The sequence below is a fragment of the Phoca vitulina genome, unplaced genomic scaffold, assembly GCF_004348235.1.
Source record: "Phoca vitulina isolate PV1807 unplaced genomic scaffold, GSC_HSeal_1.0 scaffold5, whole genome shotgun sequence".
Classification (NCBI taxonomy): domain Eukaryota; kingdom Metazoa; phylum Chordata; class Mammalia; order Carnivora; family Phocidae; genus Phoca; species Phoca vitulina.
The window spans coordinates 9845888-9873114 of NW_022589708.1; the positions used below are offsets into that span (position 1 = coordinate 9845888).

The 27227-nt window shown below is 40.7% G+C and overlaps 2 protein-coding genes across 4 annotated transcripts in view; one reads left to right on the forward strand and one right to left on the reverse strand.

The window, feature by feature from the left end:
• Window positions 1-13252, forward strand: part of FGF14 (fibroblast growth factor 14) — a 600726-nt gene extending 587474 nt beyond the window's left edge. The window contains exons 4-5 of one of the 3 annotated variants that reach the window (XM_032402670.1): window positions 8229-8427; window positions 11386-12476. In XM_032402670.1, coding sequence (XP_032258561.1) covers window positions 8229-8427; window positions 11386-11522 — 336 coding nt within the window. In that variant the 3' untranslated portion in view covers window positions 11523-12476. Of the gene's footprint in view, window positions 1-8228; window positions 8428-11385 lie in introns of all 3 variants that reach the window. The other 2 variants (XM_032402671.1, XM_032402672.1) reach the window with 2 other exon arrangements.
• A 4278-nt stretch (window positions 13253-17530) lies between these two features.
• Window positions 17531-27227, reverse strand: part of ITGBL1 (integrin subunit beta like 1) — a 200409-nt gene continuing 190712 nt past the window's right edge. Inside the window, exons 9-11 of the mRNA XM_032402668.1 lie at window positions 25980-26126; window positions 19165-19278; window positions 17531-18739 (exon numbers count right to left, since the gene is read on the reverse strand). Coding sequence (XP_032258559.1) covers window positions 18648-18739; window positions 19165-19278; window positions 25980-26126 — 353 coding nt within the window. The 3' untranslated portion in view covers window positions 17531-18647. The remainder of the gene's footprint in view (window positions 18740-19164; window positions 19279-25979; window positions 26127-27227) is intronic.

Genomic DNA, 27227 nt, shown 5'->3' on the forward strand with positions numbered 1-27227 from the left:
CTGCCTGCATGGATGGATATCTGTTGACGTCATCCACTCAGATCTTCCAGAACATTTTTTAAAACTAGTAGCAGCACTTCTTCTGGATTTGATTATGTTCATTCAGTCTGATTCCCTTCACATAAAACACTGTCAGTTCCACGTTTCTTTTTTAGGGAGAGTTCAGTATAGTTAGCATCTGACCCCACATATGTTGGCGAAGTACACCATTGGGAAGCTGACGTGTGACAAAACAGCAGACCACATTTGATCTGAGAGCTCAGTTTTACTCACAACACCACCCACTACGACACCCTCATCCCATTCCAACCCTGCCCTGGGGAATTTACGACAGCCGTGGATTGTGTTTTTCTAGGGGGGTGGTTAACAACAGATGGCAGCCAACCCAATTTCTGTTTTATTCAATATTTCTTTAAGTGGCCAATGGGGGAAAAAGTTGTGCACAGGCTGGGTGAAGGGGAGAAGAGATTCATTTTGGGTGCTTGTGTTTTCCTGTTTCTTTTTTTTTTTTTTTTTTTTTTGCACTCTCAAGAATTTACTTTTTCCTCTCCTTACAATTATTTAGAGAGATGTGTCACCTCTGCCAACATGATAGCTTCCATCATTCATTACTATTTTCCATCTATATTTTCTTCCACATGTAGGCATAGATACAAAGATCAGCAGATAAGATACATATTTTCTGTTTTAGTTGAAGGAGTAATTCAGTTGAATTAGCAATTATCTGTATCAGTTATCAATTGCCTTTCTGTAACCTATAACAAACAACCACAAGAGATGATGTGGCATGTAACAGTTAAGTGTGTATGGCTTGTGCACGGGGTCAGGTGCAGCTTGGCCAAGTAGCTCTGTAGATCTCGGGCAGGACTTGAACGTGTGTCTGGAACTAGGCTGGCCTAGGTTGGAGCAGTTGGCTCTGCTTCTCCTATGTCTCTCCTCAAGCAGGTTAGCCCAGGATGCTGTCATGGCTGTAGAGGAGGTTGAAAAGGCAAGTCCAGGTGCACAAGTGTTTGTCAGTCCTCTACTTCCTTCACCTTGGCTCATGGTGGGAGGACGTGTCAAATTACATACTAATGGGCATAGATCCAGGGGAGGATGACGAATACGGCCCATTTTTGCAATTGATCACATATCTAAAAAAGTAAATATTTTCAGCTGAACAATATGATAAATGAGTAGGAATAGTTAAATATATTTATCTTGATGAAAAGAAATGTATTTGGGCAAGCTACTTGACTCTCTATGATCGATGACTTCATTTCTAAAATGGAGATAATAATAGCACCAATCCCATAGAATTACAGTGAGGATTAAATTCATTGATTATGTAAAGTGTGTAGCACAGTGCCTGGTGCAGAGTACACATAATTTAAGTATTAGTAAAAGTTATTAACATTATTATTATGTTATTATAATTGTTATATAATTATAATGATATCAACATTATTATGTTGAAGATTTCACTGTTGTGCACCGACAGATATGTAAGGGTATCAATACTTTCTTAAGTGTATTTATTTTATAAGTTTTTTGCTAATATTTAAAGCACTGATACCATCTGTTCATGTTACAAGCATTATTATTTTCAGAATTTAACCATGTCTATATTCTAGAGAAAACAGATTTAACGTTATAGAACCAGTTGGCACATATTTTTACTTATAATCTTAAAATTTCTTAATTAAAGATGTGCTGTAAATACTTCATATTTTTATTTGTTTCCATTTTCTTGCCTTAATAAATTTTATACTAATGTTAAGAAATGTTAGCAAGCTTATGATTGATACCAGTTTGATATTTTCTAAAAATTTGTGAACATTTATTAATTTATTAATGGTAATAGGAACTTATTTCAATGCTTCCCAAACTCTAATATGCATACAGATCACCCGGAGTCTTGTTAAAATGCAAATTCTGATTTGGTGGGTCTGCAATGGGGCCCCAGATGCTGCATCTCTGCCAAATTCCAGGTGAAGTTGCTATTTAGCCCCTGAGTAGCAGGGACATACCTATATTCTCCTTATGTATATATTTAAAGATTTTTATATATGTATATATAATATATATGAAAATATACAAAAACACAGTTATATAAATAAATAAAATAATTAAATTATTTAATACTTAATCATTACAATAAATAGTGTTCTTGCCACAATTCTAAACAAGTATGTCAATAAGTCATAAAAAGAAAATATTTATTCAATATTATATAATAAATTAAAAATATATTTAATAAATATATCAATTACTATGTCTAAAGATAAATCTCTGTATTTATAATATCTCTAAATGTCAAATAGTATCTTTCCAGCAAAAAGAAAGAAAAAGAAAATGTCTTCATTTACAATTTTTTTCTCCAGAAACTACTTAAGTACAGCTTCTGGACCTATAAATATAAGTACCAAGAGACTTCTTTGTTGGTGAGAATATACTTCAAACCACTGGGTCCTGTAATCAAATGAAAGCTGTCTCTTAAACACAAATGTAATTATGCTTTAGTTTGAAGTACACGCACAAACAATTGGCTAATTTTTCTTCCTGTAGGCATTCGTCATAGTCTAATATTATGAATATTTGATTATGTAGAGTTTCAGGTAAATACGTTAGTCAACTCAATTGTCTGCTTTTGAGTGTTAACTACAAATTCTGTTTTGTCCCCAAATTCACAACTGTAAGTTCTTCTGAAAGGTCAGAACATGCTTCCCTTATATGTAATCTTAAGGGTGCTTCATATTTCTTTTTTAGAGCTGGCCAGGATCAGAGCGGTATCATTAAAGCATATCATTGATTTTGAAACTACAGAGGTGAAGGGGAATGGGATAATTCTCTGCTGACCTCAGAGGATTCTACAAATTCTTGTAGATGACATCTCTGAAGAGTAGAAAAGGAAGAAAAAAACTGAGAATTCTGGTTAAATGGATCTTTGGGATTCCTGTATGCAGGAGTGTCTGTTGTGTTGAAACCTAGAAGGAATAATTAAATCACTACTTCACTGTCCATAATAACAGTGAACGTTCGAGTTGCACTTTGCGGTTCTATGTATAGCTTATAAATATAACTATCAATATAACTAGAGTTTACAACTCAATGTATAGTTTACAAATCATTTCGCACCTCTATTATCTTATTTGACATTTGCAAGAAACCTTTATGATTTGTTACTGTTCTTCAAGGAAGAACTTGGAATCTGAGGCTCCCTCCTTCTCTCAGCTTAAGCCTGGGGAGAAATACTCCAAAGTTCAGGGTCAGAGTCATTACTGAGATGTTGATGGGAGGGGACTGAGCTTTTTGATGATTCTGAAATATAGAGGTTAATAGAATATTAACAGCAATTACTTATTGTGTGTTTATTATGTGCTATGTGCTAGTGTATGTCGAATATTTCCCTACCCTCTCTTTTTAATTTATTTTAGATTTGCCATGTATTCTAATAAATGCTGTAAATTTATCTGGAATGCCTATTTTTATATTTTCCTTTGGAAACAATGGAGGTGGTGGTGGTGCTATTGGTAGGCAAACTTGTAGATATTAACCAAAACATAAATTTTCATTTAGTCCTAGATGATGCTGGGACTAAAGGAATTTGCAGGCTACTACTTGTGTATCCTTACCAGAAACCCCAGCTCATAATACACTGTATGGGTTTTTCCAGGGACGAAACTCATGAAAATTCTCATTCAAATGGTTTACATTTGTATACATGAAAATAAGTGCAATCCAAGTTCAGTTTGGGAATACTTAGCTCTTCAGTAATTTGAAATGAGATGAACAGCCCCTCCCCATTTACCTAGATTGCGAAGTCCTCAAAATGTACCTTAGATCAGAGTTGGCAAAAATTTTCGGCAAATCACCATACAGCGAACACTGTAGACTTTGCAGGCCAGACCATCTCTGTCTCGACAATTCACCCCTGACCTTCAGAGTGTGAGCTGCAGGAACAGGCAAACAGCTACATCTGGCCCTTGGTCTGTAGTTTGCTGGACCCCTGACTTAGATCCTCACGGTCACTTCTCGTTCTTAGGTTATGGTTAATCCTGAGTTATCTGGGTTTATAGCTATTCCTGGTATGGATTATGGAACATGGGCCTTCCCTTCCCTCCACCCTCTTCTTTCATCCTGAACCCAGAAGCCTTGCTGTGTACATGCAAATGGCCCATCAGGGTATTATCCTAAACAAAGGCATTTCCCTCGGAAGAGGGATTCTGCCCCTACTGTTAAGATCGATAAGTACACCCCAGATGGTGCTTTCAATTGAGAACAACCACAACATAAAGGGAGATATGAAATTTTTGTCTAATTGTTCTGTTTGTCTATTCTATGAGTGGATGATTTCATCTGGCAGTGGTGCAAATTAATATCTAAGCTTCTGCTGGAACTCAACTGTTGTTGATTTTGTTGTGGTATCGGGGGTTCTAAATATAGGCAGGCAAGACAAGGAAAAGACACACCAAACTACGTATCTATTTCGTTTTGGCAGTCTCTGAGAGCTTATATTTAAGCTTAAATTTAAATAAGCATTCTCATATTATCACTGCCGGTTTTAGAGCATTTCACTGGTGCTCTCATCGTATTACTCAAATGTATCAAAACCATACGGTTGGTTAGGGCTGCGTTGCTAAGCCACCTGGGGTTCCTTCTTTCTTTAGTACTTTGGCTTCTCTATGTTGGGGGTCTCACGCCTCAGGCTCATGGGTCCCATCTCTGACCCTTGGCCTACACACTATCGAAAAACAAAAACAAGAACTAAGAAATAGTTGCCACCATTAAAAGGAAATTTTATCTAGAAACCTGATTTTCTTATTTCCTTTGGAAAACCAGACTTAACTAAAGATCTAAGGTTTTTCTTTTCTACCATTCTGTCTCTTCAACACTGAGCCCGAGTAGGGGGCACATGTAACCTCATAGCAGGCGCTTCTCTCTTGTGTCCACCTGGTCAGTAGAGGCATTGAGTTTGTGACCCCTGCTGGGCACATGTCCCCCAGGGATCTCATCAGCTACAGTGTCCACCTGGGGACTTTTCAGTCCATCTGTCCCCCGAAGCATACTGTGGGACTCAGACACAAAACTGTGACCGGGTTAACTGTATGGTTATTATCAAGAACACGTATGTTTCTGTGTTATGTTTTGTTCATTCGCTCAATGCCACTTTTTCCTTGCAAGGAAATACCTTTTAGAAGTTAGTCCCAAGAAAAAGAAAAGATTTTCTCTCTTCAAGAATTTTTAGAACATATGGACTTTCTGTTTCCGTCTGGGCTACTGGGAGGTTCAGAACTCAATTTAACAATGCGTCATAATTCTGGTGATATTTCTCTCTTGATAATTATTTTAATACTAGTTACTAAAGTGAACATACATATATGCATGTTGTACAATTTTCCGGTCCATTTTGCAAGAGACTGGGCTTCAACATGTCAGTGTATGAGTGTTGCTAATGTCTCAGAACCTGCCTCCGCATTGGCAATAGATGTGTGTCCATAAAATACTCATTGGGCTATGTCATTATTCCCTTGCTTATTCAAGAAGGGATGTCTGCCTATCTACCTCGTGCTCATAAGAAAGCCTATGTAATTATCAGAGTGCCCAAGCCCCTATCACATTAATCTACCTTCCTATCCATATATCTGTGAAGTCACTGGCCCAGCTCCCAGAAAGAGGATGTGGAATGACTTCCTCAGAGTCCCCAGAGACAAACATTTTATCTAAAAAGACTTGGTGTCAGATGTCCTTAAGGTATACTCTGAGAACAAATGACTTCTTCCTCATCTAGGCTCTTCGTTCTCTTTCATATGCAACTTAGAGAAAAGACCCTGCATACCTCATTTGCTGATGGTAATGCCGTCATCCTGCATCACGACAGTGGGGGATCAGATGGGAGTAGGTTGACTTCTCTGTGGAACTGTTTTTCCAGAGCTAGAGGCCCTGGTGTCTCCGGGTAAAGGTCAGTCAATGGCTTGGTCTATCCAGTCAGCTTTTCGCCACTCCACTCCCAGCTGGTTTTGAGATGAGTTTTAACTCGTCTCAAGTAATGTACTCGCATGGATGCCTTGGCCTGTCTCAGTAAAAGACAAGTGACACAATGAAGTCTAATCTGTCATGGAAGGTGCGCATTCAAACAATATGTTGTACTTACTAGTCTTTTGAAGACAAACCAGTTTTATAGCATTCCACTTTATTTCCCTCACCACAAATGCATGAACACGCACCCTTTAGTCAGTTGTCCCTCTGCGCCATGGCCTGATTAACCGAGACTGTCGTTGATTAGCAAGAGAAGTAATGAGGTGATATTTGGAAAAATAGGATTTAGTGGAAAGCCGGAACATTTATTTAGATGGGATCTCATTCAAACCTGAGCTAGCATCATCTAGAAGAAATGAAGGCCTACGTAAGTTCCTTTGGGAGTGTCTAAGCCCATCTTTTGGCTACTTTTAATCTCATCGAATTAATCACTGGATCTGTTTATCTTTGTCATGAGAAGCATCTGCCAATAACAAAACCTGTTCCCCCGGGAAAACTATTAGCTTTCAGTGATTTAAAGTAAGTAATGGGGCACTCTGAATAAATTGTATCCTGCAAGAGACACCATTTGATAATTCACACTCTCATGAGAAATATTGAAGGAACCTTTCTACAGGCAATAATGTCACATGCCTTATTATGGTTAGCATGACTTTAACTCTGACAAGTTTTATTCTTAGTCCCTAAAGGATGTGTTTTTCAGAATGTGTACAGAAAATAACGTTTGAAAAGAAAAGTTATTTTCTGCAGTCATAAAAATCTATTAAGGTGAATTTTTTTTCAAGGACAGTGATTTTTTTAAAAGATCAGTGACAAGAAAGCTCTGTTTTTGCATCTGTATTTCATATATATAAAATAGCACAGTGTTGAACTATCTAAAATAGCCACAAAGACAAGTGGCTTCCATGTCTATAATTAGGAAGGTTGAATTTTTAAATTATTATTTTTTAAAGATTTTATTTATTTGTCAGAGAGAGAGAGAACGCGCCAGCAGGGGAGGTGGCAGGCAGAGGGAGAAGCAGACTCCCCACTGAGCAAGGAGCCCGATGCGGGGCTCGATCCCAGGATCCCGAAGGCAGCAGCTTAACTGACTGAGCCACCCAGGCGTCCCTTAAATTATTTTTAATAGAGGTGTGTCAGAAATGCCTTTGTCGGCTAAAGTTTAGAAGTCTGTAAAAGTCGCCTATGAATATTTATGTCATTAATGATAATCATAAGGTAGTAAGCTTTGTGCTGCCCATCGGTGGGGATCGTGGCTTTGAGAGTCATGGCACTTAATTCATGTTACCCTCTCCGGAAACGCCGGGTGGACAGCAGTCAGGGCAGCTTCTGATGTTTCTCTTCAAGAATTCCAGTGGGGTTCCAAAGCCTGGAATTGGTCTTTATTTCTCGCTCCTGTCACTACAGCTCCCTAACGCAACATCCAGCCTCAGCTCCAGCGGCTAGTTTGTGCGCCCGCTGATCCTCATGGTTTTGGTGTCAGGTTTCGGTTTGTGTCTTTGTAGGTAAAACGTATCATCCTATATATCAGTGATCCAGGGCACGGCTAGCGACTATCAGGGTAGCATATAATGATTCCTATGGAAATATTGAAAATAGATGAGCAAATACCATAAGTATAGATTTTATTTTTGTTTAGCCTATGGTAAATATATGATGCTACTTTGTTGTGCTTTTTCTGGTTATATTCTGGTTGAATTGTATTCTGTTTCAACAAGACTGTTCTGAGTTTGCTCAGGTCTCCTAGTTTCTTACAAAAAGACATGCAGGGGTGCCTGGGTGGCTCAGTCGTTAAGCGTCTGCCTTCGGCTCAGGTCCTGATCCCAGGGTCCTGGGATCGAGCCCCATATCAGGCTCCCTGCTCACCGGAAGCCTGCTTCTCCCTCTCTCACTCCCCCTGCTTGTGTTCCCTCTCTCGCTGTCTCTCTCTGTCAAATAAATAAATAAAAACCTTTAAAAAAAAAAAAAAAGACATGCATACTGTCGCCTATGCATATATTCCCAGGAGTAGCAGATTCTTCTCTATTCATTGTTTATTGAAAAAAGTACATGGACAAATAGTTCATGCAGGACGAGGTGCGGCCAGGTCATCCCTGCCCCAGAGCTGACTCCTTCAGCCTGGCGGACAAGTTTCTGGAGGAATAAAGAAAAAGTTCAGAGAAGCTCCCATTCTTTTCTCTAACTGTCTTTTCTTCCTCTTCTCTCGACAGGAACTTTTTACCCCTGAATGCAAGTTTAAAGAATCTGTTTTTGAAAACTATTATGTAATCTACTCATCTATGCTATACAGACAACAGGAATCTGGTAGAGCCTGGTTTTTGGGATTGAATAAGGAAGGGCAAGTCATGAAAGGAAACAGAGTAAAGAAAACCAAACCAGCAGCTCATTTTCTACCCAAGCCATTGGAAGGTGAGTGTTATGTGAACATTATCCCTCTCAGTCTGTGACACGTTTATTTTTCCCATTGCTAACTCTACATTGGCCACAAGGAACCCTCAGAGAATGCTGGAAATTTTCCGTATCTTGATCTGGGTGGTTGTCACACAAATGTCTACTTAAATTATGAATTTAAGATTTGTACACTTTATATATATGTGTGTGTGTTTATACATTTTATAGATATATAATATATACACACATATACATACATACACAAATTGACGGAGTATATAAAAATATATCACATATATACACATATAGCTAAGTTTTGAAAATTATGGAATATAAGTATTTGCCCATTTTGATAGTATCCAGCTGAAAATAATCACATACTTGTGAATTACTATAATTAGAGAGAATAACGAGTTAATCTCTTGGCCTTTAAAGAGCTTGTTGATGTCAGCTGTCTCCCTTCCAGCTGTACACTTGTTTAGTAAACTCGGCTGTGGCCCTGCCTTCTTCTATATTCACCTGTAAACAATGAAGCTTTCACGTTCACTTTGATCAGATTCCCAGAGAGCACACTATAAAGTGTTGCTAATTAATCAGAAACTTCTGCACCTTTTTCATTAAGGATTCTGCCAGAAGTGCCCTTTACCTTATCTATATAGTATTCGAGAACTAGAAAAAAAAATTGATCTTGAGGCATTTCAAAAGTGTTGTCTATTCAAATACTTCTACCTTTCGCAGAAAAGCAGATCTACAATAACTCAATAAACACTTTCATCTAACTTAGTTTGATTTTCTTTTTGTTTTTTGTTCCTAGAGGAAAGGTTTAGCCATCAAGAGAAAATGTATATTGGTTTTATAATCCATCTTCTCTATAGGAATAAGATAATTCTAAATATTAAAGGTTAATTATTAATTATTTGTGGATGTATAATTCAGCTTTCAGTTTGCCTATGTTTGGAAAACCACTCTTGTTGGTTAATACCATCTTTATAATTTCAACAATGATGGCTTACTATCCCCATAACTAAATTTGCCTATAGAACAAGTCATTGAAACCTAAACAATTAGCCACAAGGGCCTGTCTAGGAAAGGAAAAATTATACCAGAGTCTGAAATATGAGTGAATTATTCTCATTATATGATAGATCATCAGAGTAGAATTAGAGTAGAAATAAGAAATGAGAGGGTTTTACTGTCCTTCCAAAGTAACACCTCTGCGATTTGGCCTTACTGTTTTACATGAATCGAGACCATCAGACTCACCAATATTCAAATGCAAGTGAAACATTTGAAAACTAAGTCCATAAATCTTGTTTATTTGCCACCTTGCTTTGTCTCTTTGCATTAACTTTTGTTTTGAATATGAACAGATATGAACTAACGAAATTCTAAAACCTTATCTTCTAGCTGCATAAACATAATGAAAACCAAAAGGGCCTTTATGTCTCTTAACTGAGGCAAAAGCTGGAGACCAGCTATTTTTATATATCTAGCAGGAAATATCTAAGACTGAGATGCTGGGTGTAATAATATCACTTGGTATTTGAATCATACACCGAACAGTTGTGTGTATGTGTGCGTTGTGCGTTCATGGACTTCACAGGCAGAGAGAAACAGTATTTTCAAATAATTAACAGACAGAAGTACCCTAAAAATAATTAAGGGGGTATTATAATGACGGAGGTTATCACATAGTGTAATTTATAGAGGAAGATTAATTTCAAACTTTCAAACCCCATAGAGGATGTAAATTATATGATTGGAAACGTTAGGGCAAATTAGGTACTTGATTTAATCATTGATGCTCTGGGGCATTCATATCTCTTACACAACTTCACCGCATGGACAGTCAAGGTTAATGCTCTGACGCCATTGTTTCCTAATTGAATTAGTAGCGGGAGTGAGAGATTGGAAAGCGCTTCAGGGATATGGATTAATCCCTTTTAGTACCTTGCCGACTCATCTCATGCAGGTCTGGTATACGTGTGCGCTTTCAGAGCTGTGTGCTGCTGAGAATCCACATGGTGCATTGATCCAAGAGCTATAGATCTACCACTATGATAGTCCACCCACCCGACTCTGTCTCTTCATGAAATATCGTATAAACAAAACACTCTCCAAAGACTAAGCAGCAGGTTAGACAGCTCTAATTCACCAGTATTTCTGATGGCAGATGATTCTAACTCGGCTGATTTCCCCCAAGTCAGTCTTACATGTCCTAGCACAGGATTCCCTAGAGTCAGTTGCCAAAAAGCCACATGAACCGTTGTGATTAACTGCGCCACTGGATACCCCTCAACTCCTCCGTGCTCACTCGCACATGGCTCCCACTTGCCCTCTTGCCACTCTGTGCTTCTGCCTTATTTTTAACAAGCTATCAGAAAACGAGGTATAAAAATACAAAATGCCCCACCCGTGCCTTCAGTTTCCATGATGGAGGGAGAGGAAATCTAAAGGCTGATGTCCAGAAGGCCCCGGCTTCAGGAAAGTGAGATCCTGGTCATTGCTTGGGGATAGCTTTGAAGTTGACACTAGAGTGATTGTGTTGCTTTTGAACCACTTGAGAGAAAAATAATGTAATGATCTAGGGTGTATGTACCTGGCCTCGAAAAGATGAATGGGAACGAGGGGGTTCAGGGGTTGACATGGGCGTGCCCTGGAAGGGAAGTCTGCGTTTTCCTAGTTGTGCAAAGAGAAGTAGGTTAAGGCATGCGCCTCAGACGTAAGGCGCACAAAGAGGCCACAGCTCCTATTTAAACCTCCTCTCCTAGACAAAAACCCAGCGCACCCATGTCCATATTTTAGTTCTATAAACCAGAGAATGCGAAGGAAGTCATTTCTGCCCGGGGCCGGGGAGGGGAATGACGGCTTCAACACAGCAGTTCCCTCTGCTGCGCGGGGGGCCTGGCCATGCTCGAACCTAACCAGGTCATGTCTCCTTCCCTCCTTCCTTCATGCCCTGCTGCCTGTCACCAGTTGCCATGTACCGAGAACCCTCTTTGCATGACGTCGGAGAAACAGTCCCGAAGGCCGGGGTGACACCGAGTAAAAGCACAAGCGCGTCGGCAATAATGAATGGCGGCAAACCAGTCAACAAAAGTAAGACGACATAGCCAGATCCTCACAGGTGTTGTGACTTTCTCGTCCTGAGCACAGTGGAGTGATTTATCCTTGCCAGACATTCCTGCGCCCGTGGCTGAGGAGCGGCTGGAAGCAAGCCGAGGCTTGCTCTCGGCCGTCTCGAACTTCTTGGCTGCGAGCGGATAAATCTCCACCTGTCGCGCCCCCAGAACAAGAAGACACCTGGACAACCAGCTAAACTCAGACCATGGAATGCCCTACCAGATATGGAATGCCTTTTTAATATCTTTTCTGTGACCGTGACACTTCATGTGAATGACACACTTCACAAGTACACTCGATACCTTGCCTGCTGACAGCTACCCATAATCCTTTTTGAGTCCTGTTTCAGCGAAATCCATGTGTTTCAGTTCAATTTTGTAGCACACCAATACTATTGAGTAATTTCTAGTTAGACGCTGTAAACCTGTGCTATTATGGATTTCTCTTCTCCCCGTTTTTACAGGGCTGCTCGCTCCGCTGTCTGTGACCTTTTGCAGAGATTGTACTCCTCTAAATCTTAAATGTGGCAGTTGGCCTAGTTCGGAGAGCGATCAAGGAGTCAGGAAGGCTTCTAAACCTATTATTACAAATTGCATCTATAAAGATTAAGAGTGTTGTCTCCGGTTCCCACTATCGATTAAACACACATATACGCTCTATCCAGTACAGATACTGTGTTCTTCAGGTCGGCGTTGCCGGGGTGAGAAATGGGTCAAACACAGTCCGGGGGGAGGCTCTCTACGATATGTGTTTGACCTTCCCCCTATAGTTTCTTTGTGTGTGTGTGTGTTTTATACATATCACAAGCTTACTGGTAATGGTAACATTTGCCTTGCCCAGCGAGCAAGACCCACTGGTTTTTGAGAAAGTGGGTCCAAAGAACTCTGTAGGCCTTGTAGGCCTGATTAAGGTTCATTTTTCATCTACTGATCCTCATTATTTGGAAAAAAGAAAAAAGAAAAAGAAAATTCAATAATTACAACCTACAAGAATTGCGCTACCTAAATCCATTTCCGATATAATCCTACCGGTTTTTAATGACCCGAACTGAATGCCATCCCCGGTTTTGGCTGCGTTCCACTCATACTCAGCAGAGCATGGGCAAGGCGGCTGTTGTGTTCTTTTCTGCAGCAGCAATGCAAACGTTAGTTATTAAATTAGACTTTAATATTTTTGGTGTTTAATGACAAGTTTTTAAACTGGACATATTAGGAAAAACTATTTTTTTTAGCTCAGCATGCTGAGTCAGGTACTGTGTATCTCACCACTCCATACCTGTAACTCAGCTTCTCGGGGCCCCGGTTGCCCAGTGGCTGGGGTGAGGTGCCTTGCCATGAGCTCAGAATGCAGTCTGTTGGATTCTTCTGGATAAAATTCAAGGCAAACCAACACGTTCAAACATCAGGTTTTTGGTCCACTCCATTGATCTGCTTTTGTTTTATTTTGCTTTTCTTAATTTCCTTTTGCCTAAGTCCGAGCGCAGGGAAGACAACCGCTAAGAAAGGTCACCAATGGTTGACTGCACAGGGAAGAAACCATGCAAAACGTTCGCGATGGGATGTAAGGAGTTTCAAAATGTGGAATACGAAACTGTTTGGAAATATATTTGTTAACTCTGTGTATACTTAATAAAATTCAATGTTTCCTCCTCAGAAGAGTTAACTGAGACCAAACTGAACCTCATTTATAGAAAACTATACGCAGGATCACGTACTAGCCTCTTGTGATTATTTCCATGAGGAAGGCTGACCCAGTCGCCATCCCCCCGCCCCCCGCTCCCCTTCCCCCCGCATCTGCACTGTATTTCCTGGGACATTATTTTGCCACTGCGTTCCTAAGTCTCCATGACAGCCCTTGCCCGGCATTTAAAAAATTTTGGCCTGCTTAGCTGATTAAAGATTTAGTATAAATTTAACTGTTTATGCTTACTTCATTTTCATATTGGATTTCATTTTAATAAATAAAAAGTTAGCATAACGTTTGAGTAGATTTATTGTCAATAATGCTAAAGTACGAATACAACAAAACGATTCCTTCAACCATTCTTGATTTCTTGTGACACCGTTTTAAAGCCTATTGTTTTCAACAGGATGAGTTAAAATCCATTAGATGAATTTCACGAACCAATTATTTAGGGAAGACATGTATTCTATAATCTGTGGCAAACCGAATTATTTAACTTGACATTCCAATTAGATGGGCTTATAGACACTGCTTGCCCCAACACACACACACACACACACACACACACACACACACACACACGTACACACCAAACAACCCCACCTATTTGTTTTTGGTAATCAGCCCTACTTGCTATTTTTTTTCCCCCTGCAAGCCTATTTATTGGTTAAAATTAAGACAAGATTTATTTTTGTAAATGACTGAGATTTATGTCAACGTGCACCTCTGTTTTGTTTTTTATATGAGTTGTCTCCAAGGGCATTTATCCCTATGAATGGATGTCAAATACTTTCTTCTAATATATGTTTAGACATATTGCCGACGGGTCCTTGTTATTTGTAAATTAGACGGTTTCCTTTGTGTCTGGTCTCACCTGTTGCATGGGACGAGGACAGCACTGATGACCTGCATGTAGTAGGACCTGTGTATCAAGAACTGTTGGTATGTACTATTCAATTTACATACAAAGAGTCTGTCTGCATTGTACAGTTTCTGTGTTTAATACCATTTGTTGTATTCACAAATACAACATATTGAATAAAATATTGATATGAAGGCATATTACAAAACATCAAACAACTTTATGTAACAAAATGGCATTGCTTCACCCACGAATATAGAGAAATGTCATGTAAATAAGTTGGTACACTCAATGTTCCCCTTGACCATGCCAAAGAAAATTTTAGCTCTTTGATGATACCTCTCTTGCTATTTTTCTGGGATAAGATGCCACCATTTTTTCCCCTCAAAAATTAAGTTTGCTGTTGTTAAGCAAGTGCAATCTGTCATCATTGATGTTCTGTATAGTAAATCTGATGGAATTCATTTGTATCTACAGCCCGTGTGTTTTGTACCTCCATGTACATTTGTCAGTTGCATCGAGTCTCTCTAATGTTACATTCCTTTTGCATGCATATCTGGTAGGGGAGGATTACTTCTACTGCTCTGTTACGGTCGTTGATTGCTTCACCCATCCCTCTGCAAGCCTTGGGAACGTTCGTTGTTTTGATATTCCAGGGGACACCACTTTTATTTTCTTTTAAGTTTGCTTTCTAAAATATTTGGCTACAACTTTACTTGGAAAAATTATGGAAGAGATGCAGATGGTGCACCCTATGTAAAGAGTAAAATGGTACTGAGCAAGGTTTCGTTACAAATCCTGCAGAATTTAGGGATTCTTGCCCTAAACATTTGCCTGCCCTGAGTGTTTGGGGATAGGAGATAGCTTTAGGAGCTCCACAAATGGGCCAACAAGACTCCTGCTGCAGTCCTTCTAATTATTTACCTCTTGGAGAGTAAGCAGAGTGAGTATTTTTAACACACCTGGCCAGTTGCTCACTTAATGCCTAAAGCACTAAAACAGTCAGATGTTTTCGAGATGACCAATGTTAGATTTGGTTTTCTTTTAGAAAACAAAACAACAACAACAACAACTTCTTGTTCCTTAAGTTAGACATGTATCACTTCATTTAAGGTTTTATTCCTAATATTACAGGGAGAACTAATGTTTGAAGGAGAGACCAGATTGACTAAGAAATCCATTTTAGGACGAAATAAAATAATTGAAAACTATTTTCAATTGTATTTAAGAACAAGACTATTTCCAGGGAAAGCAATTGGCTAAACACAGACATACCAACATCCAGACGCAAACGGTGTTACTTTGGAGTAAAATACATTTCCTAGCTTAAGTTTCTTAGCTTACAAGGGGGCACACAAGGCCTATTGACTCTTGGATACTGGGTAGGGCTTCAGAGATTGATAGTGAGTCTGTAAAGCAAAGGCTGAGTGGTGACTCGTTTTTTTTTTTTTTTCTCAGTTATCATTCTGTCTGATCCTGATGTTTGCTGGCAAAGATTGTGTTTGCATTTGAAGTGGTGGAGGCCATTCCTTTCAAGGTGCTGCAGGAATCTAGATGAGCTCAAGGGGTCCCGGGAGAAAATGGGGTATAATTATTAGCCTCCTGGGTCTTAGGACCTTAGCTGAATTTTACTGAAAAGTCCTTGTGGAAGAATTCCTCAGTAACGGTGTGCCAACAAGCAGGGTGAGGGCCAACACCAGCAGCAGACATGTCGCATCCTTCCCAACTGACGTTAATCTCCCCATAACTTCACAGGAACTCGAACAAGCCGATGAGCTTCGCACATTTAACCTTCCCCTACTACAAGTCTGTTCCTGCCCTGCCTTTTTTTGAAAGAGGGAGTTTTTTACCTTAGTGACAGAATTAAAAGTTAAAATACAAAATCACATCGAAGAAGGGTAGGATTTACCTCTTTACATGTAACTGTATTTTATTTTTTCCAACTTAAACATGTAAATTAAATAACTTCTTAATAGGTCTATTGATGATTGCCATGCTACAGTCAAATTCATATACACGCATACGAAATATTATAGCAGACAGAAGTAAAAAGAATATTTCTGTTTTAAAAGAAAAATATTCATTAGCGATTAGGTACCAGGTGACTTATTCTATAACTCAGTTTCAGTTCAATAACTTGTGGCTAAATCAACCCAGGAGAGAACTGACTGTCATATATTTTCAGCCTTGTCAAAAAATTTGAATAAATCACATTGCGAACTTTCTAGTATAATTTCTCTGTCTCGAAACTTTTCCCTAAAAAAAGTAAATGCTGAGGACACTTTTCTTATATGAAAATATAAAAAGAGAAGCCCTTTCTTTGTAGTTGTTAACAGAAGGGATAACAAACGTAGAGAACCGCAAGAAAAATAAGACACACCCAGGATTCCAGGATAAGACAAAGGAAATTAAGGGCAGCTTCAGGAGAGCTCAGGTTGGCAAAATGCTGCCAGAAGGCTGGGAGCCAAATCGAGCACAGTCTGTTTTTGTAAAAATGCCCATGAGCTCTGAACGAGTTTGCTTTCTGTTTTCCCTTTTATAGTTCTAAAGTATTAAAAACAAACAAGAGAAGATCCAACAGAGATGTATGTGGCCCACAAAGTCTAAAATATTTACTCTGGTCCTTTATAGAAAGCAGAGTTCTGCAGGAGGGGAAGCTGAAGGTCGTTTGTATACGATGGCTTCTAGATAATGAAGGGAATTCTGATGATGGTGCATCATCGAGTCATCAAAAGTGCTGCTGAACAATTACAACAGGTTGGTTTGAGGCTTAAAACAATTAGATAGAGAGGAGGAAAGAATATATATTATTTCTCAACTGCTTCTATTTCCCTCATTTTACAAAACCGATATATCAACGGACATACTCAACAATAGAGATACAACTAATACGGTTGCACTCCATAATCTCAGGATAGAGATAACAATTTTATAAATCTATTAAAGTATGAGAACACTATTAGTACTATAAAAGTCGGCATCAGATAAACTTTCTCCTAAATAATTTTCAATATTAAATTTTTAAGTAACTCGGCAGATGCATATTTTCCTTATTTTTGGTGACTTGACTTATAAAGTCCAAGCCATGACTCTAGAATATTTACATCATTAAGTAAAATTTCCAAGTAAAAATTTTCATCTTAAACAATGCGGAAAAAATGGTTTTGTTACATTATTCTAGGATTTTACAAAATATAATTCACATTTAGAAAAAAATGGGTTTTTTTAGCTCCAAATAATTAACGGTTGCCTAAACTAATGTGTATAAGTAGATTTAACTGTAAATATGTAAGGGAAGTCCTAATTATTGTACATTTTCATAATTCAATGTGAATTTCATACAGAGCAAAATTTCACCATTAAGAAAATAAACATTTTGTTCCTATCGCTGAGTGAATATTTGTAATTTCTACTTAACACATTTCTAGATTTTTTTTTAATCCTTTGAGCTTTGAGAATGGTGTCATTTGATCACAGTATCTCTTCTTGACTTCTTTGCATGACCCTACTTTTCCAGTAAATAATGTGTCCTTGGAAATAAGAGTCTTTAAGGGAAATGAATGCATATTTCAGGCCCATCGTAGGTCCAATTAGATATTGTCTTTTTAAAAGGCAAGTTACCATGGAATAATTTAAATAGTGAAAAATCAAAGACCTTGTACTCCTACCCCTGCCCAGTTTAAAAAGGGATCTAGGAACATAAGATGCCCCTGAATACCAATTCATTTTGTGTTGTTGTTAATCAGCAGTAGGCAAATATATATTGACACAGATTATAAGCAACTTATGTAACTATTTATTAAAAATGTCAAACTGTACATTTTTCATACTTCCTTCCTGAGAGAATCTTCTTTTGTGAGTTTAAAGTGAGATCAGACGAATGACTTACTGGCTAAAACTGACCAGTCTTTTTCTTTAAAAAGCACTGGTGATCCGCCCTCTGCCCCCCACCTCCCCCGCCCCCCGACATTTTCCCTTATGTGTGCTTGTCTTTATTGTCCCCACATAGAAATGCTGAGTGACAGGGATTCCTGCAAAAAAATATGAGCGATGGATTTATGTGAGGGTATTTCCTTAGATTCTCATGGGGTCTTTCTTGTGAGGGATATGCATGTCTAAGGACCATGTAATTCAACGTTTCTCAACTCTGGCGCTATTAACGATTGGAGTCCGCTAACTTTTTGTCATGGGGGCCGTCCTGGGCACCGTAGGATGTTTAAGCAGCATCCCTGGCCTCTACCCATTAGAGGCCTGTGACATGCCCTCCCATCCCACCCAGTGTGACAACTGAAACTGTACACATTGCCAGGTATTTTCCGGATGGCAAAGTCACCCTTGTTGAGAACCACTGATGTAAATTCTGAAAGAGACATTCTTTCTGGCGTTATTTACATCAGACTTTGCTTAATTCATTTTTTAATAGGGACCCAGACTTCATGCAGGCATTCAGAAACAGAAAAACATACAATAGTCTCTTTGACCTGTCCTAGTGGTGATTATGCAGGGTGGCCTTTGCATTTATATTGTTCTAATGGAAAAGTAAAGACTCCAGTCCTCTCCTGTGTAACTGTTAAGGATACTCCGTGCCAAGCCAGATTTCACATGCATTTCCGTTCCATCCATCCCAGCACTCACAGTTCCCGCAATTACAGATTCCATTCCCTGCAAGAAAATACACGGGGGATCATCATCATGACCGAAATGCACCAAGTTAAAAAATGTTCTTGTCAACCACAGCCGCTCATAGTCGAAGCCATCCCATTCATCCTCTGCAGCCACCTTATTATGATCTCATTAAACAGCTATGGGAAATCTGATCTTTCAAACGATTGCTGGCATCCACTTGGTGCCACCAGCTAGGCAGTACCCATCCAGTAGTGCCCACCCTGTTTCATTCCAGCTGGGCTTTGCCTCCATCTCTATTTCCCCTGGAGCTTGTTTAAGCACATGTTTTATAAGCAGTTCTCAGGACTCGATAATCGGGAAGCAGCCCCGACCACACGGCCATGGGCGGCACCACGTGGCGGGTGCTGTTTGTCTTTCCCCCGAACAGGGGTACGGAGCGAGCAGAGCAGGTCATACCGCACCTGTGCAAATGAGGCCGTCGTGCTTGTCACAGTCCCTGTCGTCACAGTCACAGAGTTCTCCCGAAATATACCACTCTTCCGCAGAGCAAATGCACTTTCCACAGTGGCAAGAACCTGAAATCACAAAGGGCACGACTTGCTGTCAGCATGTAACTAAAGGTTGCTGTCTAGAATAGAAGATTGTCAACGCACGGACAACAGGCTTCTAAAAACCCATCTTCCCAAGGTACAAGTTTATTGAAGAGCCTGTTGCTCAGAGGGGAGCTTTACTTACCACAATTCATAAAGGTCATCCAGGAAAGGCTTCATTATGGATCTAGACAGTTGCAATTAGCCTTGAGCAAATGTTCCATGGCCTAGTCTGGTTGAAATGTCAGTAAGAGCAGAATGTGCTGATTCTTATAGATGGCCTTCCAAAAAGGTGTTCAAAAACAGATGCTTTTCTCTCTCTCTCTTTTTTTTTTTTCCTGAGTTGAATCATGTTTTAAAAGTGTCTGCTCTTTAAAGGAACTGAACGGTAAGTTCTAGTAAATAAGGACGCATTTTATAATTAAAATTACTACTAAATTATTGGGCTTCCACTTTGGATTTTTGTCTACATGATTTTCTGAAAGGAGGATCACACCTGCGTATTGGGTGGCTCGTCAATGTGCTCCAAATGCACACACGACCACTCGTGGGCATCTGACTTATGGGCTCTCACCCCGGGGACCCCCTGCCACGATCAAGGAGAGCTCTAATCTCCCCCAAAAAGTTCATCTTCTATGAAGCTCTGCCAACTTTCTCATTACTTCACCCATTTCCCCTCTTTTTATTTCCTACCAGGAAGAAACTTCCACTTCTGCTATTAAAAATATCTTGGTGTACTGAAAAACAATTTTATGAATGGTATATTTAAAAGAAGAAAAAACATACGAATTAAATGATCTCACAAAGAGAAGAAAGTTCTCTTGGTCTACACGTCCTTACATGACAGGCTCAAAAACCCTCACATGGCAAAATGACTTCTATAGCAGCAGTAAAGACAACTTTAAAATTAAAAAGGAAACACACATCAAAAGGACTTCCCCTTCCTCCTATGTCTTTGGCTTGGATGTTCCTTCCCAATGTGATTTCCTTTTACTAAATGAGGGCTATCACTACATGTTTCAGGTCAAAAATCACCTTAAGAGAATGTGAAGGAGAAAAAGCATTTTGATATATTTGACAAAATTCCAGACTTGTTAAGTTCAAAATGTAATGGGAGCGGGGCGGGGACCAATCACTAATTAGTGCCTCTGTGAGATACAGTGATTGAGAAATGAGTTAGCAAGCTGGGAGATAAAAGTGGTTAGAGAAAGGAATATTTGCCATAGATATCATGAAAGGATTCATATAAACGGGTCCCATGCCTCAGGCACTTGGTGATATTTCATACGGAAACTGGCACGTGCATTTAGCTACAAGAATCCCCAATGGCCAAATTAAACGTGTGACATGCCTTGTTACACTTCTCAAGGTAAGGGGCGGGTCTGAATTAGTGATAGGCTGACAACTGTGTTTACACTGATCTACTCCTTGCTTAAGCACAGCATGATTTCATTTAGTCTGGACTGTTTTCCTGAGGGTCTAGGATGATCTGCACGCTCTTGAGCACGGTCTAGACATCTCTCGCTTCTGATGAGTGACTGGCAGGCTGCACAGGACCCAGGAGCTGAGCCTCCTGGTCAGTCCGTGAGGGATGGTGGCTCCTTCTTGGCTACATCCAGGTAGAGAGCTTCCTTAGTTTAGAAGTGTATTTAACTTCACTTCAAGTACTGTCTTTTGATCTTCGTAGGCACAGAAATGTTCAACATACAACTACTCATTTAGCAGGCGGTTAGCGATATATCTACAACAAAGAAAACTTGGGGCGTTTCACTGACTTTTCATTGCAATTTCCTCAGAAGGCACCATTATTTAGTGCCTTCTTTCCACGAGTAGAGGAAGATTAATTATTTGAAGAATTTGACTGGTTTTAGTTGTTTCTAAAATAGTGCCTCCCTTACATTGCAAAATTAGTTCTAGAAAGAAGCAGAAGCAAATGACTTTATATGTCCATGATATTCGTGTATCACACCTAGGATATCTTCTTTTATGTGGTCACAATTCATGAAAAGATCTCACATTTCACTTTTAAACTTATCCCCTGGCTCTGAAACTATTCTCATCGCTGCTCTAGCTTCTGAAATGCTTAGCTTCAGGCCATATCAACGTAGTTTCCCAAAACTGATAAGCTCAGCTAAAGTTAATATGGTATACACTGATAGACCATTTGACAAGTAAATCCCAGTTCCCAAAGTCTACTAGTTACTGAAATACTTAGAATGCAAAATGCGGATTGGTTTTTGTGTGTGCTGTGAAAACTAGCTTTTCTTGGTCAGCATCTTCCCCAGCTGTGTTGCTCCTTTCCTGTTTGTCAATTCTCAGTGTATCTTAGAGGTCGGAAATTCTTCCACAGCTTGTGAAACTAGGAATAGCCTCGCATGTAATAACACAGTGGGATAGTTATGAGGACCTCTTATAGCCTTTGTCTATGGTCTGGCTCTTTTCATTGATAACCAGAGGTCAAACTGCCTGTCTCTGCAAAGGGAAAAACTGAGGGAGAGGATTCTGTCGGACACACACAGGCCACATGACTGCCAAGAGGTGACCAACTGTTTAGCTCAGCTGGCTGGGACCCACTCACACCCATGAGGCCAGTCCAGCCATAGGAGAAGCTGGCCCATGCAGGCAGGAGCTCCCGGGTAGTAAGCCCAGGACCACAATATCATAACCCATTTACTTTCTTTCTCGCTATAAGGACCCCCAAGAGGGCTCCGATCTCTCTTCTGTGCTTCTTATTGGCTTCCATTCCTGGGGAACAGCTGCATTTTCTCATTTGTCTTCAAAGCATCCTTAGGACTTAAGAAGGGGAAGGAAATGAAATTCTCCTGCCTTCAAACAAAGATGAGAAAATGGAAGTACAGACAGGATAAGGGGATTGCCCAGGGCCACGGGGGCCAGAAACAACAGTTATCCCAAGGTTTCAATCTGACTCAGTCTGTTCTTCTGTCTACCTACCTACCTACCTATCCACAATGCCCCTCACAGGAAAAACTTCCATATAGTTTCAAAAAATGAGTTGTGTGTTCTCACAGCTCTGACGAGACAGCCGCATCAGGGGAAGCAACTAGAACACTGGGCTAAAGCTGGTTTTTGAAGGGCAACTGGTACTCTTCCCCTTTCCTGGGTGTGGAGACGAGCCTGGGTGGAGTAGAGGGGATGACAGGCGGGTGGGCATGCGCACCGTGACATCCACGGCTGATGCGGGACTCCGCAAGTGTCCTTGGGAGAGTTTAAGGAGACATCCAATGATACACAACCACAGTCATCGTCACACAACAGCAGCTTTCAGATATTACAGGTGACAACCCGGATCTACGTTGAAGATATGAAGGTAGAAAGGCTGTTGGGCACTCTTGGATCCAAATAAATAAATCCCCAAACAAACAGCCTATGAATTATGTCATGTACTCCGCAAAGGTGGCTAAACTCAGGGGACACCTGGCTCTAAGCTCATCCCTCTGGCTATTCACAGAAACAATTTGAGTCTAAGGGCAAGGCATCTTTGTTAGCGGCCCCATTAATAAAGTTGGACTTTCTTTTTCGTTCATCAAGCCTGACAAAATGCTGCAACCTGACGTGCCAGCAGGGACTTCTCACGATCGTGCTAACTACTCCATCTGTTACGAAGGTCACCACAATGTATCTTGTTTTCAATTTTTCCATGGAGTGATTTGTTGTCTTGGCTATCAATTTGTAAAGAAATAAAATGCTATTTCTTCATCGTCTCCTGAGGTGACAGCTTTATTCACAGCTCACGGGAAGCGCATGTTCCAGACTTGTCTTTCTGGTGGAAACACTTAGATGGCAGTCACCTCAGGCTTACTGCACATGCCTGTCCCATATTTGGAGAAAGAGAAAGGTTCCAACTTCCTCTGCGATCATCAGGGCGAGGGGTTTTCGTTTGCAAATTTGAGAAAAAGTATGTGGAATTCTGGCAAGTCCATGAGATCAAGAAATACATGGTCCTGGTCAAGGCCCACTCCTCTATCTTGCCACCATGTTAGAAGACCGTTAGTCTACTTCCTGGACTACTTTTCCTGTGGTTCTTGGGGTGGGGTTGGAGTGGCACCTTCCATGGGGACAGGAGTAACGGCTGCACCCCTGTTCTCCTCTGTGCCTACAGTTTCGTGATCTTGGCCCCTTTCTTCCTGTATAATCCAGCACAGAATTCTCCAGAACAGGAGGAGAGAAAGAAGCCAGAGCCAGACGCTGCCAACAGCGGGAAGGCCCACCCTCAGCACTCACACCAGCCTCAAAACGTACAGCCTCCGGAAGCTTTCACATTCTCTTCTGAGTTTAACGACTCTGAAACTCTCTACTCACTGAAGGATAAACCGCTTAGACAAATAGACTTTCAACCCTTCATTGATCTCTGGATATATTACCATCACCCAAAGCAAACAATTTGAGAAGGCATTAACTAGAGAGAGATTTCCTTGTTCTGTTTTGTTTTGAGGAAATGCCTTTGGGTCAATATTTAGTCAAGCTATTCTTTTTGCATTTTCTGCATTTGTGATGCTGAAGAATAAGACTCTCCCCAGAAAGTAATGGCTTTAAAAAAGAACGTTCATTTCTTCAAAAGAAACGGCTCCTCTTTGTATGAAATTCAGTGTAGCAAACGACAGACTGGTATTTGCTATCTGGGTGAGCACGGCTTTGTGCTTTCTGCCTGTACTTGCCAGTGGACACGACTTAGCCAAGGCCTGCTCGTGGACAACGTTAATGATTCCACAGTGTGTCTAGTAAATACACACACACACACTCCCAAAGTGGCTGATTTTTTAAAGTAAACTAATATTGGGGCGCCTGGGTGGCTCAGTCAGTTAAGCGACTGCCTTGGGCTCAGGTCGTGATCCCAGGGTCCTGGGATCGAGCCCCACGTCAGGCTTCCTGCTCCGCAGGGAGTCTGCTTCTCCCTCTCGCTCTGCCTGCCGCTCTGCCTACTTGTGCTCTCTATCTCTCTGTCAAATAAATAAATAAAATGTTTAAAAATAAATATATAAATAAAGTAAACTAATATTAACGAGCACACTAATGTTTTAATATGACTGGGAATCCTCATTCTGTAGAGTTTCTGGGAAAATTAACTATCCTTATTCCAACAATAATGCCATTATGGAAAACCAACTAACAAAAAAATCTAAGCTTTAGAGCTCTGTGTTTAGAGCTGTACTCAGAAAGAAGAAATCGAATTCAGGCCAGGTTAATCATTCTCCCCCCTTGGTTATTTGCAGGACACTGTCTTCTGATCTGATAACATTTCTTTCCCCACCCCCCCCCCCCCCCCAGTTTCCCCCTGAAAGGTTAAATCCATCCCTACCTCCTTTCCTGTTTTCTTTGTTAATCTCCTCCTCCACAATTCTTTCACCCTTTCTGGCTCCCCCAACAGAACTTGAACCTAAAGCAGGTGTTTCCAGGCATTAAGAGCCCCTGACAGACAGACTGGTGCTAGATTCATCTGGGAGTTGGAATTAGAACGAATTTAATAAGAGAACAAACAGGGAACAACGTGGTTGCTTTAAACTTCGATTGCCACCTGACGGTTACCATTGCATTAAGTGGAAGGCACGGCCTCCTTGGCAGAACACAAAGTCTTGAGGATAAGCAGGGCATCTTCACCTCTAGCTGTGCCTTGTCTGAAAAGGGGACAGGGCTGTCCGTTGGGCAAGGAGGCCTCTGTGCTGAAGAAGAGAGTCTGGACACCCCGTGCCATCTAGATGCATGAAGGGCAGCTCCTGAACGTTACTGAGAAACTGGTGAGCTTCCAGAACCTTCCTGGTATTTTCCTAGGCACTAGCAAGGAGGAATGTGACAGCCTTCTAGATGAGCCCATATGCACCCTGAGAACAGGATTTTAAAGTCCCTTCAAGAATTCACACAGAAACATCAACATCAAGGTGCCTGAAATTTAATCTGTCAGTATTCTTTCTCAGAAAAAAAAAAAAAAATCTGTTTTGCTTTTCTGGGGGACTTCAGGGGACAATGGGCGGGATTGCTATTCTTCTAGAATTTGTTTCTGTAGTGAATGTTTGAATGGGATGGTGGCTCCTATTCAACCAACTTGCAAATTATAAACACACTACAGGCTTGATTTCTGTTATATATTAGATTACACATGTTTGGTTGGAAAATTGGTGATTTTTAGGCCAAAGAAAATGACGCCAGAACTTTGAGACCCATAGACTCTTCCATTCCTTTTTTATGAAACAAAATATTTAGTTTCCCTTTTGTCTTTCTCCCACCTTCAGCCCTCCCCTCCCCCACACACCCATCTACATCATCCAGTGTCTGACAGTTCAGATACTTGGGATCACTTTTCTGCAGTTCTGGGCTGCGCTATTTTCACAGGGGAACTCAACAATTACCCCTCTGCCTTTTGGGGGGTCCATTCACCGCCCATTATACCTCGTTGTCTTTTCTTCTTTATACATTAATTACGGGTCACTGAGCCACGACGATGGACGCCAAGTGGCTGAGGACCTTTTCGCAGGAAACCCTTCACACGCATTTCATTGTCTTAGACCCCACGCTTCATGTGGTTAACTTTCAAGTCTGAGGTCTGGTACAAGCCTAGGGCAGCATGCTTTTCATTCCTGCAAGGTGCCCTCCGGGGGGGGGGCTGTAGGCGAGGCCGTACAAACCATGCGTCAGATCGGGGCCCCGGTCCAAGCTCCCGCAGGGATACTCACCCTTCCCCGAGCACAGTACGCCGTCCGCGGACTCACACAAACTCTCGCTTTGTTGCTCCGTCAGGTTACACTTCCGCGGGTGCTGGCAGAGCTCCCCGAACCAGCCTCTCCCACACACGCAGCGACCACAGGAGCACGTTCCGTGGCCTGCGAAGCAATCGCGGGGTGAGGGGGAGAGGGGGAGATGGGTAAATATCCAGCGGAATCGCAGTTCTTAAGAGAGAAATACGTAAGGCGGAGGACCTCATTTCCTATCAAGCAAACACGCTTCCCTTTATACAGAGGCGATTTAGCATACTGTTTAAAAGAGCTTCACAACCGAGTTCCAGATTAACATGCTACATTTGAATGTAGCACAGGAGATGGTCTGAGAAAGAAAGAAAGCTTGAAATGATTTAAAATGGAATTTTATCATCCTTCCTTGATACAAGATACTCCCTCATTTGCATTTTTAACAGCACGAAGTCTCCGCGCGCTTGCTCATCGCGCTGGCCGTGACATCCAGACCAGCTTGCGAGGCTACTCACGTTACCATGGCTCGCTGAATTTATTGATTGCCCTCCTATTGTTTACTAATAAAAAACAAAAGGTTAACTTCCATAGGAATGGCATTGTTACTTTATCTGTGTACCCTCCCCTTAGTAAAAACAGATGTAAGTTTAAGTCGATTTATTGTATAGATTTTAAAAGCAGCATAAGGCTTAGATTCGTATCTTTGACATTTTTTTCCCCCTTTTGTTTTTGTCATTGGCTCCTGGTTCTGGGGATGTCTGGTTTTTGGTGTATCTATCACACTGTTATTTATGACAGTCACTCACCAGCATAAAGTCCATCTAATTGCTTGCCACCAACATCCCATTACATTGTCTCATCTGCCACTTTAATTTCTTATTTTCAACCAATGCTTCATTCTTTTACCTGTATGTACGTTACCTTACAGCCAGGTCTCTTCAAACAGAACAACCAAAAAACTATTTGTTGGGTAAAATTTTGCTGATGATGAGCAGAGCATTTTCCTAGGCACCAGGGGATACAAAATCAAGCATGGCAGACATGATCGGTAGTTTTAACTGCTGCATAGTTTAAAGGTATACAGTTGGCATTCATGGACACTTTCTTCTTGAGAAGTCTCTCCTAGAGTGGTTTTCATGACCTGGGACCCTCCTCCTTCCAACACTTCTCCTGTGTCTATTTTTTTACTTGTTTTCCCCTGACCTAATTAATGAGAGTATCCCCTGATTATCTAGT